We start from the raw sequence: 21,932 nt of genomic DNA, 5'->3' as shown, positions 1-21,932 counted from the left end.
ATCACGAAATTAGCCATACGTTTTAATTTTTTTTAAATACGTTTCAACATTACGCAAAATGTTTTAATTTTTTTAAACGACATGTATTTGTTACAAAAACGCCAGTTGAAAAAAAACGACTCGTATCCAGAGAAAACAGAATAAAAACGTTTTTCTGGCGTTTTGTACCCAGATCTGTATATGGAACGGGAAAAAGCCATTTTGGGGGTTAGGGTAGCCATTTTTGGTAACTTAGCATAAAACAAGAGAGACACAGATATACGTGGTTCACCCAATTTGGGCTACGTCCACGGAGAAATAGCCATTCCTTACTTTTATATTATCCTGCAAATTGAAGAGATACAACCTATAATAGATCTGCTGTAATTCACTCTTCGCTCTCAATCTCCTCTCTCTTCCTCACTCAGAATACGGATCTACATAGACACAATACAATTCCCTCATATATAGCGAGGGGTTGCCTTCTAGGGCAAAAAACCCTAAATTAAACATAACTTTTACAGTTAGATCTCCGCCTAATGAACGACCCAGATTGATTACGAAATTACAACATTTTACAAGGCAAAGCTGCCCCCCCTCCCCCCCCCAGACCCCCCTTGCAACGTATATTTTACGGGCGGCTTTGCCGCCCCATTACGAACTGGCGTCCAATGTGGTGATACCTCTAAATAAAGAAGATAATCAGGCTCCACACCCAACACCTCAAGGGCTAAGATCACTCCAATTCCCCTCCAAATAAAGAAGATAATCAGGCTCCACACCCAACACCTCAAAGGCTAAGATCACTCCTCCAATTCCCCTCTAATAAAATCCCAAACAATTCCATCTCAATCCAACTCACCGAGCCTCCCCACAAATAGCTCCACCACTCTCTATGCAGTACTAGGGAAAAAGACGCAGGCCCAACCACACCAATTTGTTTTGCTGAGAAAAGTACCTCTGCTCCTAGAAATTCCCTCCTGGCGACAAGTATTTATGTGAGGAAATAACCCAACAACACAAATCTCCTCTCTGACCCAATACCTCTCCAAGCCTTGCGTAGCTCCTTTTTTTGCGTCCCACTGGTGCCAGGAATTTGTGCCACTACATGGTATTCTCTTGGCTACCAAAGAAGAGTAGGATTTGCCTCTAGAGGGTGGCACTCGTGGTCCACCAAAGAAGAGGGTGAGATTTCCCCTTGGAACCTCTGGTGCTAAACAACACCTGTGACTCAGCTAAACAGTGTGAGAAACAATGTCTAAAATGACAAATGATCAAAAGTGTCCTATGCTGACTTCAACCCCCTATATATAATTGTTGCCTCTTGTTTCCTTGTGGGTCCTTAGCCAACTATTTCGACCCCCTTCCCACAGAATTAACTTTTCCTCCAAGGGGTGCGTATTCAATGAGGGGTTGCCCCCACATTCCACTAAGGTTGGAATCTTGGATTTCTCCTGAGTCCCACGTACCCAAAATGTCTCCAATGCCTAGATTACAAAATTGTGCTAGGCTTAGCACTTCGCCCATTAACTCTGTTAATCCCATTAAATGAAAAATCAAAATTGGGGATATTACAGTTTTTGACAATGCATCTATCTCTTCACTCATCCACTCATTTATCCATCCATTCACACAAATTAATTTAATCCGTTCGCGCACTTTTCTAGGGATTAGGTGGTGCAATCCTCTAAGGGTTCCACTTGCATCTTTGAATGAGCTTGTTCACACCTTGTACACCTTGTGAAATTAAAGTGACTAGTAACTAATTTGTCCACTTCTTGGAGGTCCGCTTGCGCATTTGTGGAGGAGGTCAGGTGGCTCCATTGCATAGTTTTATGGGGCATACCTCTCTTAGGTGCCCTCTTATCGTTCATCATTATTGCATGGATATTTCTTGGAGGGTGCCCTCCCCTCTATGACTGGGCATTTATATGATTATATTTGGAGGTTGTTATGGAGGATTCTTGTAGAGTGCTTTGCATCTTGGAGAGCCACATGTGTGAATTACTTGGTCTTCATTCTATTTTTGGAGCTTCTTGGAGGGCACACCTAGATTTTGAAGATTATTTTATTTGTAGGGGGTCTTATACCCAAGAAATATAACAACCTTGACACAATCTCCTAGGATGTACCTTCCTCTTAGAGTATTTATTGTCTTACTTGGCCAAAGAGATTGTTGAGGCCCTTCCTCTCCATGAGCTTATTTTATATTATTACATGGTCAAAGGGGTTACTTTGGAAATGCCCTCATCATGAGACATGTATGCTTGGCATTTGTTCACTTGTCTTGAAGAGCATCCTCCCTCGTGGACTTGGCATTTATATTTTCTAATCTTTAGGTGGTTATGGTTTAGATTTCTTGAGGAGGACTTTGCACATGAAGAGGACAAGTGGCACTTTACATGTGCTTTGCACATGAAGAGGACAAGTGTCACTTTACATGCACCTTGCATGAGCTTGGAGCTTGAGGATGACAACATGTGGCATTATATTTATTTAGTATGCATTTTGGTCTTGGTGAGCTGACTTATGCATTATTGTATTATTTTCTAGTATCTTTCTCGAAGAATAAAATGGATATAAAAAGGAAAATATTATTTTATTGTTAAAGGAGTTGAGCTTGAACTTATACAAGGGTTTGCTTTCTCAGCCTTTTGTGAGGTTGGATTTGCAGCTAGACCCCTGAGTTTAGTAGAAGTTAGAACTTTTGGAGGATCAATGTAGTGCTTCAATGGATGAGAAGATCCTCTAAAACTTAATGTCATTTTCCCTGTTGTTTTCTTGACATAAGCTTGTTCAGTAATGAATTAGGTAACAACCTTCCTTTTATTTATTTATTATGTTATCAATGGAATTTTATCTACGAATGCATGTTTTCTCTACTCTTGGATGGTTGCATATATATTCTATTTTTGATAATCATAATCTTAACAAGTATTGGATTTTATCTTTTTACTAAATTGCTTAGTTAAATTTTTGCAGTTTAGAACATGGACTATTGTAGCTTGTACTTTTTTGCTTTAATAGTCATTTCTTTTCATTAGGATAGTCTCTAATTAAGCCTTCATGTGATCGCATTTGCCCAATAAATGTTGATTTTTGTGTAGCATCAGGAGGTATTGACGCTTTGCTAAAAGGTCTCCAAATTTTTATATTAAAAGGAAGGGTCGGCCTAGGAAGAATTCATGTTGACCAGCCTATGAAGAGGTGTGTCTCTTGGGTTGTAAAAAATTTGAATGATCTGTAGCCCAACCTAGTTTTCAAGTCTTACAAAGTTTAATGCCCAAACCCACATAAAACATATGGCTGATAGTAAAATCAGATTTGCATTTACATGAGAACATATGAGCTACCCTACAACATTTAGATTTCCAGCTGATATCAAAATTAAATGAGCAAGCAGCACACAATATTAGACACTGATTTTTGGTCAAGATGACTGTTATGAAACCAGCTCAAGAAAAGATAGAAAAAGATAGATCAACGCCTTAGAATTCAGCCTCTTCGAGGGGGCAACCTCCTTTACATTACATAAATGAACAATTCTTGGATGATACAAATGACAAAACCTCCTTTCTATATATAGGAGTCTAAGGAGTTAAAATATAATCCAGCCGACCTAACAATAATAATATAAAGCCACAAAAATAACAATAGAGGGATTCTATGGGGCACAGAAATAACAATATGGGGGTAATAGGGGCACAACAATATAAATAAGGGGTATAACTACAATAGTAATGGGGTAATCACTAGTAATATAGGGACCCAACATGCCCCTCTCCTTCAAAAAAGTGTTGTCCTCAACGCTTGAGCAGTTCTGGATACTTCTGCATAAAATTCTCATCCTCCCATGTGGAATCTTCAGCGGATAAGTTCTTCCACTTGATAAGATACTCTGAAATTGATCGATTTCGTAGCTGTCGAGTTCTTGTTTCTGTGACTGCTTCCAGTTCCAATATAATTTTTCCTTCCTCGTCAAGTTCTGGCAATATTGTTTGAACTGGGAGCTTGTCGCCTATAACCTTCTTTAAACATGAAACATGGAAAACTGGGTGCGATCGAGAAGCTGCAGGAAGCTCCAATTTGTATGCCATAGTACCAATCTTTTCCAACACCTTGTACGGACCATAATACTTTGGTGATAATTTATTATCCGTCTTAGCTTTCTTTAGGGACATTTGCTTATATGGTTGTAGCCGTAGGAATACCCAATCACCTACATCAAAACTTCTTTCACTGCGATGTTGATCTGCCTGTTGTTTCATTCTATTTTGTGCCAACATGAGGTTATCCTTTAAGAGTTGGAGGACTTGTTGTTGATGTTCGATGTGATGTTCCACAACCTGAACCTTAGAATTTTCTCTTAAATATGATGTGATTGATGGTGGTTGGTACCCATAAAGTGTCATAAATGGGGTCATTTTTGTTGCTGTATGGAAGGAAGTGTTATACCACCATTCAGCCAGAGGCAACCATTTGACCCATTGTGTCTGTTTATCAGATACAAAGCAACGAAGATATCCTTCCAAACATTTGTTTACTATCTCAGTTTGCCCATCAGATTGAGGATGATAAGATGAGCTATGAGCTAACTGAGTACCAAGACAAGAAAATAATTCTGTCCAAAAATTTCCAGTGAAAATGGGATCTCTGTCACTTACAATAATCTTTGGGTTTCCATGTAGCTTTTGAACTGTTTCCATAAATGCAGTAGAAACTGTACTGGCTTTAAATGGATGTGATAATGCACAAAAGTGTGCATACTTGGTAAGTCTGTCAACTACCACCATGATGACACTCTTTCCCTAAGACTTGGGTAAATCTGTGATAAAATCCATTGAAACCTCCTCCCAACGTTGGCTTGGAATGGATAAAGGTTGTAATAGACCCGGTGTCTTAATTGTTTCAACTTTATTTTGTTGACAAACCAAACATTTCGCCACAAACTTTTGAATATCTGATTTAAGGCCATCCCAAAAAAATTCCTTCTTAACCCTGTGGTAAGTTTTTAAAAATCCTGAGTGCCCTCCTAAGGGAGAAGTGTGCAATTCCATAAGAATCTTTTGTTTTAGCTGGGAATTCTTACAGAGGTATAAGCGATCTTTGTACCATAACGAATCATTTTGCCAGCTAAATGTATCAGAAGTACTGGAATCTTGTTGTAGCTTTCGAATAAGTGCCCACACTTCTTCGTCATTCTTCCATTCCTCCTTTGCTTCGTTTATCCAATCTGGTTGGATAATAGAAATGGCACACAACAATGCTTCCATATCCTCATCCTTTCTTGAGAGTGCATCTGCCACCACATTTTGCTTCCCTTTTTTGTAGATGATTTCAAAGTCATAACCCAACATCTTTGTGACCCACTTTTGTTGCTCTTCAGAGGATAATCTTTGTTCTAAAAAGTATTTAAGGCTATCATGATCCGTTTTTACCTTGAAGTGTCTTCCCATTAGGTAGGGTCGCCATTTCTTAAGTGCATGGAGTATTGCCAACATTTCCTTCTCATAAATAGCTTTGCTTAAAAACTTTCCCTTGATTGGACGACTGTCAAAAGCAATGGGTCTTTCATCTTGCATTAGAACAACACCAATTCCATTTCCTGAAGCATCACATTCCACAATAAAGGTTTTTGTGAAGTCCGGTGTAGCTAAGACCGGTGCTTGGCACATTGCCTCTTTAAGATGTTTAAAGGCCTTTGTTGCTTCCGGAGTCCATGAAAATGAATCTTTCTTCAATAATGTTGTTAGAGGTGCTGCTATTCTCCCATAATTCTTAACGAACTTGCGATAATACCCTGTCAACCTGAGAAATCCTCGTAGATGCTTTATGGATGTGGGGATTTTCCATTCCTTAATGGCTTTAATTTTGCTAGGGTCTACCTTAACTCCTTCATGAGATACAATATGACCCAAATATTCCACCTCCTGGACTCCAAAGAAACATTTGGATCTTTTTGCATATAATTGCTTCTCCTCCAATAGTTGTAGCACCTTGTCAACATGTTCAACATGATCCTTCCAAGACTTGCTGTAGATTAGTATATCATCAAAAATACCAACACAAATTTTCTAAGGAATGGTTTGAAAATTGAATTCATCAAACCTTGAAATGTTGAAGGTGCATTGGTAAGGCCAAAAGGCATGACCAAAAATTCATAATGACCCTCATGAGTTCTAAATGCCGTTTTCGGAATGTCTTCAATCTTCATTCTGATTTGATGATATCCCGAACGAAGATCCAACTTGGTGAAGTAAATTGATCCATGCAATTCATCTAGTAATTCATCAATGACAGGAATGGGGAACTTATCTTTAATAGTGAGCTTGTTGAGCTCCCTATAATCTGGACACATGCGCCATGATCCATCCTTCTTGTGCACCAATACTACTGGAGCTGAGAAAGAACTTTGACTTGGTTGAATTATACCAGCCTCTAGCATTTCTGCAACCATATGTTCAATTTCACTTTTTTGGACATATGGATATCTGTACGGCCTGATGTTTGGAGGAACACTTCCTGGAATCAGATGAATAGCATGATCATGATCACACATAGGTGGGAGACCTTTGGGAGTCTCAAATACCTTGGAATGATTGTCCAGGACTTTTTGGAGATCTGGAGAAATAGATGATTCCAATGTGGAAACATCTAGCGAACATAATTGTGCAATTACACCTCTTTGCTCCTTTTTTAGAAGCTTTGTCATGCCATTAGAGCTGATTATCTTTCCTGGTTTCCCTGCAATACCCCTTAATTCCAATGTTACCAGACTCGGAATCGGCAATAAATCGGCGAGGCAAAAGAGCGAAGAGTTTTAATCGGATCGGGAAAAAATCGGCAAAAAATCGGCAAAAAATCGAGAATACTTATGAAAAATAGTTCCAGCAATTTTTCTGAGATCTTATGAAAAATACTTATGATAGTATTGGCCTATAGTATTGTAACAAAATATATTTACACATTAAAAATCTCTATAATAAAGTAAAACTGAAACTCCATGATTAAAAATTTTGTTGTAATTTTTTAATTTTAACCCATATAGATATATAATAAAATAAGTTAGAGTTATCCTAGATTAATGGTTATCTTTACTAACTATTTCATTTGATTTGTATGATTGACGCTAGTGATTTGACCTTAAAAACAATAAATTAAATAAAGTAAAAGCTAGTATCCTCTATGTGGAGGCGAGCGAAATGGGATGTAAGTCGGAATCTGTGTGGTCGAGGTTCAAAGGGCGTTTAAAACAGAAAAACGAAAACCAGTCTTCCAAGCCAGTCGCTTTTTCAAATTACGCTGTCCAGATTTCTCCTGTTTGCCTTATCAGCGGGAAATCAAATGCTTTGGTGAATATTGTGTCGATTTCTCGAGACGGAGAATTCGTTCCTGTAATTCTGTCACCAGTTGGGAAAGCAATGTCCAATGAGAGGCAGCCCACCAAGTAGAAGACTCAATTGAGATTCGATGTAGCAGAGATTGAGGCCAAGTCACGGGATCCCAATATTTTAGTGAAGTCAAGCAATGGACCGAAGGTTTCACAAGACCCTCTCCAAAGAAGTCATACAAAAGATACCAAAATGCCGGTAATTGAGCAGACGAAAGCACAAGATCGGATCCTGCAGAAAAAGGAAGTAGCAGACTCGATTCCGGAATCTCGCGGCTTCTACGATGGGTTTCCAATTTCGTTACAGTTATACAAATGATGAGCAATGGTAAAGAGCAACCGCTAACTCAATCTGCTCCTACTGCTTTCCACGACCATTGCAACCTGGAGAAAAAAGAAAACGCGGAATCGGCAAAATCAAAATAATCGCCGTACTCGCGAGTACGCGGATTTGACTCGCCGAGATTCGACTCGGATCTTTTCACCGCCGACCCGAGTATGACTCGCGATTAATCGCCAAAATTGGCGGTTCCTGTTTCACTGCTTAATTCAACTTCCTTTCCTTCCACAGAAAATTTTATGAAAAGTTCTTGAAAATTAAAAGCTATTGTACCCAAGGATTGTAGCCATTGGACTCCTAGTACAACATCAACACCTCCCATTGGAATGGAAAGCATTGGGCTAGTCAATACATATTCTCCCATGGATAGCTTGATATTATGACACTTTCCAGAACAATTTATTGTTCCTCCATTTGCAATCATCACTTGACACTCTGGTGCTGGATATAGGAAGCAATTCAATTCTTTTGCTACCCTACAATGAATAAAATTGTGGGTGCTTCCTAAATCAATCAACACTATTACCTTTTTCTTCTTGATTTGTCCTTCTATCTTGATGGTTTGAGGAGTGGTAATTCCTGCCAATGCATTACAAGATATGGTCGGATTTATTTGTTCTTCATCTAGGCTTTGTTCCTGGAATATATCCTCTTCTTTTGACCTTTCTTGCTCCTTTTCTTCTTCCTCTTCACAATCTATGTAGAATAATTTCTTCTCAGCACACTTATGACCTTTTGTGTATTTGCTATCACAATTGTAACAAAGCCCTTTTGCTCTTTTTTCTTCCAATTGTTGTGGTGTCAACTTTGTAGGTTGTGGAAGACTATGGGCAACGACACTTCCGTCTTTATAGTTGTGAATGGTATGCTTCCTAGTTGCCATAATTTTGCTTTCCATTTTTCTTGCTAACTTGAATGCCTTCTCTAATGAATCAGGTTCCCAAAGGCGCACATCATGTTGGATATTATCCTTTAAAGACCCTATGAACACATCAATCCTATGCTCCTCTGGAATATCTTTTACCCTTATGTTCAATTTTTGGAACTCCTCAATGTGCTCCATTATTGAACCCTTTTGTTTGAGACTTATCAATTGGCTAAAAAAAGTGTTGCTTTTTGTATCCTCATAATGTGCTATCAATTATTCCGTAAAAATTGCCCAAGTGATAAATTGTTTACGAGAACAAAGCCATTGATACCATACAAACTGATTTGGTTCCAAATATAAAGTTGCCATACGTACCTTTTGTGTGTTTTGCACATTATTGAGATCGAAGAATTGCTCCATCTGTAATATCCATGTGGCGGGATCCTTGCCATCAAACTTCCTCATATCGATTTTTGGAACATGGTGAGTCTTCGATCCAACATTAGAGTCTATGGAATCATGATTCACATTTCTTTTGTTCTCATCATGAGTTTCCTTTAGTACTCTTTCACCCTTAGTGACCATTTCTTGTAGCAACTTATTCATATTTATCTTCAATTCTTCCATCTTATCATCCATGCCATCAATTTTAGCATCCATGCCATTCACCTTAGCTTCCATGCCATCCATCTTAGCTTCTACGCCTTTCTTTAAACAGTCCATCTTAGTTTCTACACCTTTCTTTAAACCATCCATCTTAGCTTCTACATCTTTCTTTAAACCATCCATCTTAGATTCTGTTCCTTTTTGTGCAAGGGACAGTTGTTGCACTTGGTCTTGTAATTTTGATATATCATGTTGCATTTCTTCCTCTTCTTCATGAGTCATGCTAGAGCTTTCAGGTTCCTTACTAGGTGTTTGCATTTTTTTTCCTCGGGGCATCAGTTACCGATAATAATGCTCTACTATGCCCTTTGAATTCTTTCAAAATAATTTTTCAAACCAAGCTTAAGCAAAAATTTAAAAAAATCTACACACCTTTTTTCACTTTGTAGGAGCTTGATATTGCCTCTGATGTATCTCTGTACTTTCCAATCATCTAGTTCTGAAATTGTGACCTGTAGTAGCTCTCTGTGTCCTCTTTCCAATGCCACCAGTCTGATCCAAATTGGATTCTCCAAGAAAGAGTTATGCACAATGTCCCAAGATGACCTGATTATAGACCTTTCCAGAAGAGTGAACTTGTATGAAGTTCCACGTGTACAATTTTCGACATTTGGTTCTGAAAAAGATATACAAGAAACTACAGTCCGTCCTCTTTCTGTACCTTCTTACGAAATTTCAATCCAATCCCCAGAGAGAAAGTTATGACGATTTTCCCTAGGTCACCTGTTTTGAATGTAATTCAGGAGTCTGCAAAAAGACCAACTTCCTCAGAGCATATCTCCGCAAATATCGTGCGAAAAGATCTGAAATTCAGACCCAAGGTTCAGCGCGATTTCTTCTCAAATGGGTTTTTTTTGTGACCTCTGAAACGTCACAGAAAAAAAGTTATAGCGAAAATTCCACGATGACCTGTTTGGAGCAGCGAAACCCTAGAATCGAAAGCTCTGATACCAAATGTTATGAAACCAGCTCAAGAAAAGATAGAAAAAGATAGATCAACGCCTTAGAATTCAACCTCTTCGAGGGGGCAACCTATTTTACATTACATAAATGAACAATTCTTGGATGATACAAATGACAAAACCTCCTTTCTATATATAGGAGTCTAAGGAGTTACAATATAATCCAGCCGACCTAACAATAATAATATAAAGCCACAAAAATAACAATAGAGGGATTCTATGGGGCACAGAAATAACAATATGGGGGTAATAGGGGCACAACAATATAAATAAGGGGTATAACTACAATAGTAATGGGGTAATCACTAGTATTATAGGGACCCAACAATGACCCTGGAAAAACCCCACTGTTGGGGAAAACCAGTGCAAAAAGAAGGCTTTTATTATTGCTTCTTCAAAGAAATTTTACAACAGAGAAAGGTTAACTTATCTCCCTTTTGAAGGTTTGCTGTCGGCACTGTGAGAATGCAAGTATGTTGAAGCCTCCACACAGTCCTTAGCTCAGACTGATTTTCTGTGTTTTACTTGCTTGTTCTCTGTGCCAAAACCACAAATCCAGTGCCTGAAGATAGCTGTTGATCTCCTTGAGATTTGAGCTTTCAACTCTGGATGGAAACCTCTGAAATCAACATTTATACAACCTCCAAAAACATTGTAGACAGTGGTAGGGTCTGAGTCTGTTCACACACAAAAATCTCGGCCTCAGCTCTGATCTTCTCAAGCCCGAAATTCTCGACCTCTGAACAGGGTATACTCCCTAAATATTTGGCCTCAAATATGGAGCTATTCACCCAAAATTTTCGGCCTCTATTTCTGCTAGAGCTTAGGCTTAAATTCTGTGTAAACTCTTCCACAAAACCCAGCTTCAATGAAGTTTAACCACAACGAAAGTTCTGCTGCAAACTCAGGCAAAGCTCCATTGTAAACTTGACTGCTGGAGCATTAGTGGAAATTCGTGCAAGGGTTCTCTGCTGTAGGTTGAACTGGTAACCTCCCAAGGATTCAATTTCTCTTCCCAAGTATAGAAATCTTCCTCTCTTCAGCTGCTCTCTCCTGTTCTCAACATACTCATGAGAATAACGAGCCTCATTTTCCTTTTTGCCTCTCTTTTGTCTTCTCCATAAGATAGGGACCCTATCCCTAAGATCTAATGGTTGAGATTTAATCTCAGGCCATTAGATCAATGGCTAGGATCAATCCCTCACTTAACCCTCATACATGTGGTTCCCTTCTTTTAAATAGACTTCCTAGTATTTTTAATGTTATTTTGCACTATGGTCACTTTTTCTCATAAAGTGACTTTTAAAACATAATTCACTTTAATATTATAAAGTGAACTTTAGTACTTTACCCATAAAGTCACATTTAAACACAAGTGACTTTAATAATTTAAAGTACATGGTACAATTTCACATAGAAAATACTTTAGCCCCCCTTGACATTAATAATCTCATTAGATCACTTAGACAAAAGGTGATTAAAGTGTCTCCCTAGGCTAAAAGGAAAAAATGCCTAGGAAACACGTCCTTGGTATCATTTTTCTCAAGAGCGCACCCCCATTTGACTTGTATAAATAGACATTGTGATGCCTCATTTCAACACCAACAAAGAACAAGTATTCTCCATCATTCTTATCCCTTTTGGACACCTGCAGAAGGAAGAAAAGTTTGACCATCTTGATGTTGAGAAAATGATTGTTATTGATGTCAAAGATTAGCCAGCTGAAGAAGATGATATTACAAGGTTTTAGATCATCATAAGACCTTTCCAACGGGGTGTGGCTCGTCCCCTAATTCCTCCGTTGAGCAAACATAAATTTTTCAAGGGAAAAATCTAATTTATTTGACCCTTGTCAAGACGACCCTTCTTGTGTTAAGTCGACCCTATTTGAGGGACATTGAGGCCTATAAATAGGTCATCCTCTCTCCGATGAGGCCTATAAATAGGTCAAGCATTCAAGAAGTAATTCGGATCCATGGAGAAGAAAAGAAGAGAGGTTCATACCTCATGAACTTAGGCAGCAAGGAGCAATGAGTCTATCAACTAATCTGAAGGGTTTAAGATCAAGTAAATCCAACACTAGGCAAGATGAGCTTAGCATTTCAACATTTGGGGGTTCTCCGGGGTGTCAATTTGAATCATCATTAGGAATCATCGAAGTGCCTAACACTTTGCTTTGGAGGGGCAACACTGCATCTACAAGGTCATCATTGCTCTTTGGAAGGTGCAAAATAGCCTAGGCATGTTGTGTAGTGGAGTGTTCTGATGTGTTCTTTGCTACTATAGGAAGAGCCACTTGGAAAACCATATCAAGGTCAATTGAAAGCCACCAATGATTAGGGACAATGACCATAAATGCATCATAGTGGACCATACTTAATTGTTAAGGGCACAATAACACTTCAAACTTAGATCACCTTCAAATATCTAATTAGACCAAGTCTTGTAAAAGTGTTCCCTATTTGTGTTAGGGATGGCTAGATAGTCAACCTTATTAGGTGTTTCCAGCTACTAAGGGAAGGTGACATGTCTAAGTTCAACCCTTTAATGCATAGGTGCTTGTGATAATGGTGGTAATGGAGGGGAAGGAATTCAAGGCAAGGTGCCATGGCCATGGGACTAGCAGATGAAGGTCCATCATCTTGAGGGCATTGTTGATTTTAGATTACAATGGTATGTTCTATGCTTGTGACAATTACTTCAATGTCCTTTTGTTAGCCCAATGATAATTTCCACCTTAATTTCCAATAGCAATCACGTAAACCATTAATTCACATTGACAGTAACTGTAGATATAACAAGAACAATAAAATGTAGAACACAAGCCAAGACATGAAAACACAAGAATTTGGCTCAAGCCAGGGAAAAACCCTTAATCAATCCTTCTTATTATCAAATATCAAATGTTCAACAAAGAGAGAATCCAACAATGTACAATGATGATGAAATCAAAGTCAAGCCTTTGATTGTCAAATAGTCCACAAAAACCCAACCAACAACTGTCCAAAAGATGAGCAGAAAACCATCCAAATGTTGCCAAGTGTCACCTCTGAAATGCCTCAGGAAGTCTAAACTTCATACTGTTATAAGTCTCTGAAATTTGGTCAACTGTTGCAGAGTTGACCTGCAGTCAACAGGTGTTGGTCCGATTCTGTGAAAAGATGCCCAGAATCTCAGTGATTGTGCCCAGGAGCTCAGTCAAAGGAGTCTTCCAAAACAACCTTCCTGAACTCGGCCAAACAGTGAGAAAGAGAGCTCGGTCAACTAGAGTCAACGAAGAGAGAATGCTGGTCAACAGAGAGAGAAACCCTACACACATGCCTCAGAAAATTGTCTTTTTCTGCGTCAGAAAATTCATCTTATTATGCCTCATATCCGAGCTTCTTGTGATGAGATGTTGTGATGAGAATGTGCCAAATGAGGTGAACAAATAGCCCTATTTATAGTGGTTGGAGTGGGGTGAAGAGACATGTCTTTTCATCCATGAGCCGACATGAAGAGGAGCTGACTTGAGCTGACCTGAAAATGAAGCATTTGTAGGAAGACAAAAATTCCAAAATTCTCAATGATGAATGATGCCATCAAGAGCTCTTCAAGGGTGTAGTGTGTCATCAAGAGGAGCCTTCCAAATGAGGGAATTTATCCCTAGTTGCCATATTTAACAGGTATGGATGTAAGGAGGGAGCAATTGTGGAGGCATGAGTTACCCCTTTCCTTGGCTTGCTTTTTCCACCCCTCCGGTGCACCTTTTAATAAGAGCATAGCTTAGGAGCCCAAGCTTGCTTTTAATGATTTAACATTTATTTACCCCTTGATTCAATTTATTGCTCATCAGGGTTGGGACATGCAAGAGTTCCTTTATTAAGTGATGGAGCATTAATTTCTCAAGGAATTGAGTGATGATATCGAGGAGGTAGAGCTCATGCTAGGTTTTTGCCCATGTGCTAATTAATGTCTTGGACATTTTTTCCATTTTAACTTTTCTTTTTCTTTCATTTTGACCTTTTTTTTATCTTTCTTTTCGCTGCATCAACCTCTAGGGAAATCTTTTCGGCTCAAACATAAGTATGAGGATAAGAGAGTGCTAATCCCAATGAATCAATGACCTCAAGCCTGAAGAATGGAGAGGAAATCTAGGGAATGATGGATAGTGGTAAGTATGGAATAATAGTGCCACTTCAATCCAAGTCTCCCAAGTAGTGCTTCTCCTATAACCCTAAGGCCTCAAAGGAGGTCCCACTGGGCTAGGGTAAAAAATTAACCTCCCTTGTAAAGTGAGAGAACAAGTGTACTTTCAAGATTGGTCAATCATCCAGATCATCACTTAATCCATGTTAGAAATTAGAATGCCCAAAACTAAAAGGACATGATTGCAATATGATTAAAGTACCTGCCGACTGATGACCCACCTTCCTTCAAGAGGAATGCCGGATGGTGAGAGGTGTTTGACCGGTGCAAATGATGGAGGATCATGGCATATCATCATGCACTGAGCAATGTAGGGCTGCTGACTGGCTGGCTGGCTGCACTCCCTATCTACTTTTTTCTCTCTTGCAATTCAAATTATAGACTCTTGTTTTACTTACAGTCTATTTCCCTCTTATTACTTTCAGATTGTGTTTATTGTCTGTTCCCTACGAAAAGTAGGGTTTTTCTTCTTGTTATTAATCTCTTGGTTTTATTTTTTTGTAATGTATATCTTTTGTATTCTTGGGAGGAGACTTTCCCACTTCTTTATATTATTCCTGGCATTTTCTAAGACATGTGCTTGCACTCCCACATTGTACTCATACTGGTTGTACTCTTCAGTCTCATTGACCTATTTTTGCGGTCATTTGTCGGACATTAAGAAAATTATATTATTTTATTTATTGCCCATTTTGGCAAGTTGTACTTTCCAGTCCCATTGACCTGGCTTGGTCATCAGTGGACATCAGTATAATTTCATTTCATTTCTCATAGATGCTTAGTCCTATCAATCTTCAAAAAACTTTGTACTTTTTACTCTCCCATTGGCCAGCTTTGGCCACTGCTGGACATAAGTTATAACAGTAAATTAATTAAATAAAATTCTCTTGTAGGTGGGATTTGCTGTTATGAAAGGCTGGAGCCAAGGGATAAAATTCTTTGTGTCTAGAAACAATAACTCTAAAGGCCTTTACAAAGTCAGAGAGTATGTTGTTGAGCCCCTTGATCAACTAGAGTGAGTAGGTGAGAATTTGAACTCGGCTCTGATACTGTGGAAACCACTAGTTAACATTGCAAGATTCAACTTGTATATTTGATTAAAATGCTCTATGATCTCCAGCTAGTTGATTGATGCAGCATGTGATCATTGTGGAGTAAACAAGTTATTTAATATGTCCAAAAAACCAACTTTTACTCCATTTTGGTGGTTCACAACAAAACACCATCAATTCTATTTTTGTGCACATGTGAGGACAGTGCATAAAATAAGGCAGAAAGCATCATGTGAGAAATATGACTAGAAATGTCAGAAAACCATTGTGGTGGTGATAAGCAAGAGAGTTCTTCATTGTAAACTCCTTAGGCAGAAAGAATGTACTCAAGTTGATAGGGAGGGCAAAATATAAACCAAATGTGGACAGGGATGCATATCACTCTGATATGCAAATGGCATGAAACTTCAAAGTTGTTTAAAACAAGATAGCTGGGTTTCCTGTTAACAGGATTTGAGAAAACCAATGATGAATGTAATGTATATCAGTCTGATATGAAGATGGCAACAAACTTCATTATTTGCTTTAAAGAAGGTACATGGGATTCCTGTTAACAGGATTCTACACTTATGAAAGTAGTTGTATAATTAAGTACTATGTAAGGATTTGCAATTACAAAATTCAATTCATATTGTTCTAGCTGGACTTTTAGTCTTTTAGTAATAAAATGTAGGTCAACAAGTCAGGTATAACAGATAGTTTGGAATTGTTTGGGCACAAATTTACTCCTTACAGCCTTCGTATTTTTCCATTCAGCATAGCAAAGCGGTTGGAGTCTGCCAACACAATGTTTTCTTTTATATGGTGGATAGTTGGATTTTACTGGATATCTGCTGGTGGTCAGATTTTAATTAATGAAGCTCCTCAGCTTTACTGGTAAGTACTGATATACTATTTTGTTCATACTATATTTTTAACAAACAGGTTAGTTCCTCGACTGTTTAATATAGTATTTCAGCATATAATAAATTGCTTGACATTGGAGTATTGCAGGCTTTGCGTTGTGTTTCTGGCATTTGATGTATTTTTCGTAGTCTTCTGTGTGGCACTAGCCTGCGTAATTGGCATAGCTGTGTGCTGTTGCCTGCCATGCATTATTGCAATTTTGTATGCTGTGGCAGATCAGGTATCCCTTTTGAAAGCTCTCGTATTCCCGCTTTTAGATGAATTGGTATTTTCAATTTTCTGTTTAGACATTGTAATTTAGTTAGATATAAAATACTTTATTTTATGCCGAAGTGGCAGATAGTGGCAGATAGTTCAGATAGTTCTAGAATCTTTTTATTTGTTCATCTGCATGCTACTTTCATTCAAAAATTTTGGCTAAAACTCTCACAGCTTCATTCTTGAGCTCTTTTTCTTTGTGCTATTCGAGGCAGTTGAAGGCAAAATGAGTATGATAATTTATAATATTTAAGGTGTACAAGAAACAGAGGATTTATTTGTTGGAAACACTGAGAGGGGTGGGGGGGGGTGAATTAGCATTTCTTATCAATTAGTACTTCATAAATTTTTTCAGAGCATTAATAACATATAAAATGCTTTGGTTTTATCAACAGCTACTGAAAAGATGTTCCAACACCTTAATAAGCTTCAACTTGCCCTAGCACCACCCTACCATTTTGAAGTGTTTTCAGTCTCCAGCATGAGTGTGACTTAAATCACCTGCCTAGCACCACTCAACCACCCTGAAAATGATAATAAATTTGACACACAATTGTGGGCTCCCATAGCAGGGATAATAACCCACTTACAATGAATAAACTTCTCATTGAGAGGGGTGGGGGTGGAGGTGGGGGTGGGCGTGGGGCGGGTGAATTAGCATTTCTTATCAATTAGTACTTCATAAATTTTTTCAGAGCATTAATAACAAATAAAACGCTTTGGTTTTATCAACAGCTGCTGAAAAGATGTTCCAACACCTTAATAAGCTTCAACTTGCCCTAGCACCACCCTACCATTTTGAAGTGTTTTCAGTCTCCAACATGAGTGTGACTTCAATCACCTGCCTAGCACCACTCAACCACCCTGAAAATGATAATAAATTTGACACACAATTGTGGGCTCCCATAGCATGGATAATAACCCACTTACAATGAATAAACTTCTTGAAACTATTGTGGGTTCCTGTACCAGGGACAATGACCCACTTACAATGAATGCTGATATGGCAATTAAATGATAGTTACCGTTCAAAACCCTTAGTGCAATAATGACAGAAAGCCCTTACAAGACATGAACCGTAAGATTCTTCCCTCCAGACTTCTTCAACATACAATACCAGTTAAGTGTTGAACTGTTGTACCTTGTTGACTGATACCCTGAGGATGTCTGCCTTCTTCAGAATGATAAACTACTGTAACAATAATGACTTGTGAAGTGACTGCTGTCAACTGTAGATGAACCTCTATGAAACCCTTACTGCAAGATGTCCAAGTGATACAATGATGCAACTCTTCCTGTTATACTGCTGCAAGTGAGATAAAAAACCTTTTCTGCATATAAAACCCTTACTTCCAGTTACAGAATGATAGAGTACTGCTACAAAATGATGTGAGAAGGCTACTCCAAGATGTAACCTGTGAGTCCTTGCTTACTGTAGAAAAAACAACCTGCTTATTCCTTAATTACTGTAATGAGACGTCACCTGTATACATGGCATCTCTGTTCTATTTATCTTGAAAACCCTTGCCTCTTCATGGCATCAATAGTAAATACACAAGATTCTTTACAGCCACCAAACAGAAACTTCAACAATCTATCCTCAATCCTCTGTCTTATTGAAGGAGATGGGAGTTAAACCTTTAAAACAAGATTACTATACTGTGGGTACAAAATATACGTTAAGCATATTTTATTTGACCAGCTTCCATGCAAGGTTCTTCATCATACTGTCACTAATAAGCCTACTTTGGACTGCTGCTAGTGTAGAAAATACACGAAATTCTGCAACTGCTAATATGAACAATCTGAAACTAATTTCTTTTCATATAGACAAAATTTCTGTACTTATTTTGCAGCGGAAATGGAACAAAAATAAATACACAGTTACACAATTCAACAACAATTTTCTTGGGAACGCACCTGGGAAAACCCTTCTGCTTGATTGAGAATATTATTGAAGAAGAATAAGCAGTAGATCTCTTATAATACAATATTGCTTCAATAAAGAATACAATGATCTTCCTGCTTGAACTAAGCTTGAAACAATCTGCAAGACGACTGATCTGCTTACCTTGCTTGAATGAGCCCGAAATCTTTGCGCAAATCCTAGGAAATAAGCCCCTATTTCCTAGCACATTCCCAAGGCAATTATTCGTCCTTCAATACTTGCATAAGCTCCTCTTGCACATTCTTTCCTTCACAAGCTCACAAGTTCATGAATTCGTGCTCAAGAATGATTACAATTGTGCCTTCGTTCCTCCTTTTAAAACAATTCAAATGGCTAAATCTGACAAATTATATTTTAGGAAATTTATTTTGTGATTGATTGAGTTAACTGAGTTGAACTAACTCGTGCAACTAGTCTCATCTCAATTCCAGAACTTGAGATTCAGTCACTGGTCCTTTCCCCAAATTAACTCGCACTAGAAGACAAGAAACTTGGCCCTCCACTTCAGCGCATTAGTTAACTACTTCATAACTCGTCCTAACTTTTAGGAACGAATCCTAAATTATAGGAACTTGTCCTAATTTGTAGGGACTTATCCTAAATCTTAGGACTTCATACTAACTTATACGGAAACCGAGCATGCTATAAGGAGAAACTTGTTCCGGTCCCTTTGATTAAGGCACAAATCAAGGAACCTTTCTGGCTAGTATTTTCAACAGCATGAATGATAATAAAGTCGGCTTCACTTTGTTAGGCACTGTAACAAGTATATATTTCTGAAACCTCTGCACTGTAATAGTTCAGGTCTTAATCTCAAACAACTTCAGATATTTCAGAAATGAGGATTGTTTTTGACAGCCAGGTCTTGCTGTATTTCTTCACTGGTCATTAAGATGATAAGATCCTTGTGCTGCTCCACACAAACCCTCACTGCTATACTTCATAAGTCGTACAAAACAATACAAATTTCAGAACATTGATGTCAATAGCATGCCAAGACTAGGCTGAGAATCTTCATGTTGATTGGTGAAATTTCTGAGTTGTAGATGTCTTTGTATTGTCAACAAAAATTGGGCTCAGGTACTTGCTGTTTTAGGCTTAGATAATCCAGTGCAATTTGAGAGAATAGGTTGCAAACCCTTATTATAATCTGTGCCATCAACAAGCTCTCATCGAATCCTTTTTGAGTATTGTATCAACAAAATACTTCGTTTTTCAGAAAGAGAAGCCGAAACCCTTCACTGTCCTTCAAGCCTCAGGGATAAGATATTTTATGTTTAGAATTGATGCCCTAAATAGTGGCTGAATCATAGAGATGAAGACTACATGTCTTCAACCCAACGAAACCCTTCATGAACCAAAAAAATTCCAACGAAACCAGAATGATATGCCACAGAACTAATACAAGACTTCCAAATCCTCACGTCTGATCCTACAATGCTCCACAGGGCTGAGTTAATTTCAGAGATCAATTAGTCAAAATATATTCATTTGAGTGCATACCTTAGGAGAGAGATCATGTGCCCTTTTATAGTTTTTGGAGGGGCTCCTATAGGTAGCCGAATTCCTTTTTGGAGGGAGATTGACCTTTTGAAATTCAAATATGTTGGAGGGAAAAAGCCCCTTTGTGGGTTTTTAAATTTTGAACTACAAAACCCTCACATGCCCTTGATTTAAAAGCAAATATTTACAATTATCCTCTTGCCAAAAGAAATATTATTTTAAGTCTTGGTGAGGGGCCTTATGGCATGAGATTCTTGGCCAAGGAAGAGGTGCCACATCATCACCCTTTGGGGTTTATGCCCACAAGTTGGGGGTGTCATCTTCAAACAAGCATAACTCTCAAACCGTGAAGGCTCTCGTGGTGTGCCACATACCACTTGAACTGGCTTGACGAGGAGAATCCAACAAGGATGTTCTGGATTCGAAACATCATGATTTACAATGCCATTTTGGTCCACGAAGGCCTAGCATCTTCTGGTGCTGCTTGGGTTGACATCAATGACAACCACATTCCAACATTATTCCTAAGTTACCAGGGTTCAGGTGATGATTCGGATACGAATATGGATTTGAATCCGGATTCGCTAGATTTTTGAAAATCCAAGATCCAGATACGATAAGGATTCTTCAAGTACAAAAAATAATAATATTGTTTAAATTAAAAAAAACACTTTTAGAGTTCAAAAATCAAATTCATTTATAAATCACAACATTTAGAACTAAAACCATTAGATATCTTATAAATATGAAGATTGAAACACTAAAGTGATGAATCCTCTCTCATATCATAAATGATAATAGTAAGAACAAAAATGAATGTCTCATCCATGATCACTCTACTAATATCATAATGTGTAGTAGGTTTAACTACATATCCGCAAATGGATCTACATTCTCTTTTGCATCTTGCAACTCTACATCATGAATACATGATGGGGTCTTGGAATGTAGGAAGTTGCATTAGTAGGCTGGATTGGTGGTGGAACAATATCCTTAAATAGGTTGAGGTGAGTCATGGCATTCAGTGTCAGGTTCAAGTCAAAGATCTTAGGCTCCACATCCCACATTAGGCTAAGACCTTTTTTATACTCTGGATCAACATGTGATAGTAGACGAAGGTTGGAATGAACATACACAAGATCTTTATCCTATGCTGCTCCCAACCTGTTTCGCTTCGTCGAATGGATGAAGCCACATGTACTCTAATTCCTCTCAGCTGATGAGGAACTATCAACCTGTGATAACAACCTGGTGGCTGGAGTCAAGATATGAATGTTATCCCCACCATGGAAGCCCCACAAAGTAATAGGATCAAGATTCCCTCGATCATCCATAGCTACAGGATCTGAAAAGCTACCAGTAGATTGTACAAATCCTCCAAATTATTGGCGTACTTCCATTGCAACTCCCACATCTCTATACATTTTCCTCAAAGAAATCTTGTATCCTTATACCACTTCAGAATCTATGTTTGACGATGTTCTATCAGGTAAGGACAAAATGCTGGAATGATAATATTTGGGGTGCAATGGGTATGCCAAAAGATGTAATGGTGTGGTCATTTGTTCCACCTTTCAGTAACTATGCCTTCACCTAATAATAAAATGTTTGAAAATGGTCATTTTCACTTGCCTTGATAATTTCCCTTATTCTCTCCAGCATGCTGTCATTGTTTTGATAAACTTCACGCAAACAAGGTGTATATGTGTCAAATGTCCTGATCAAGGTTAGGATTGGTTCAATAAACCGTAGAAGATATAATACCTTGTCCCACCATGCATCATCAAGAATGATGGACATGATTTTTTTCCCTCTATCAAAAGTGGAAGTTCTCCATGATTCCCAAAGAAGGTCAATGACCATTGCTTTGTA

At 38.3% G+C, this 21,932-nt stretch overlaps 1 protein-coding gene across 2 annotated transcripts in view; it reads left to right on the top strand.

Moving 5' to 3' along the window:
* Positions 1–21,932, top strand: part of LOC149219661 (E3 ubiquitin-protein ligase At1g12760-like) — a 126,933-nt gene that overhangs the window by 65,166 nt on the left and 39,835 nt on the right. The window contains exons 2-3 of one of the 2 annotated variants that reach the window (XM_089384433.1): positions 16,181–16,321; positions 16,439–16,571. In XM_089384433.1, the coding sequence (XP_089240559.1) occupies positions 16,181–16,321; positions 16,439–16,571 (274 nt within the window). The remainder of the gene's footprint in view (positions 1–16,180; positions 16,322–16,438; positions 16,572–21,932) is intronic. The other variant, XM_089384434.1, reaches the window with a different exon arrangement.

Source organism: Pinus tabuliformis, chromosome Q (genome assembly GCF_031772625.1).
Source record: "Pinus tabuliformis cultivar Carrire ecotype Pingquan chromosome Q, CPIR1, whole genome shotgun sequence".
Lineage (NCBI taxonomy): Eukaryota > Viridiplantae > Streptophyta > Pinopsida > Pinales > Pinaceae > Pinus > Pinus tabuliformis.
The sequence above is the reverse complement of the archived record's forward strand: the minus strand, read 5'-3'. Positions and strand labels throughout refer to the sequence as shown.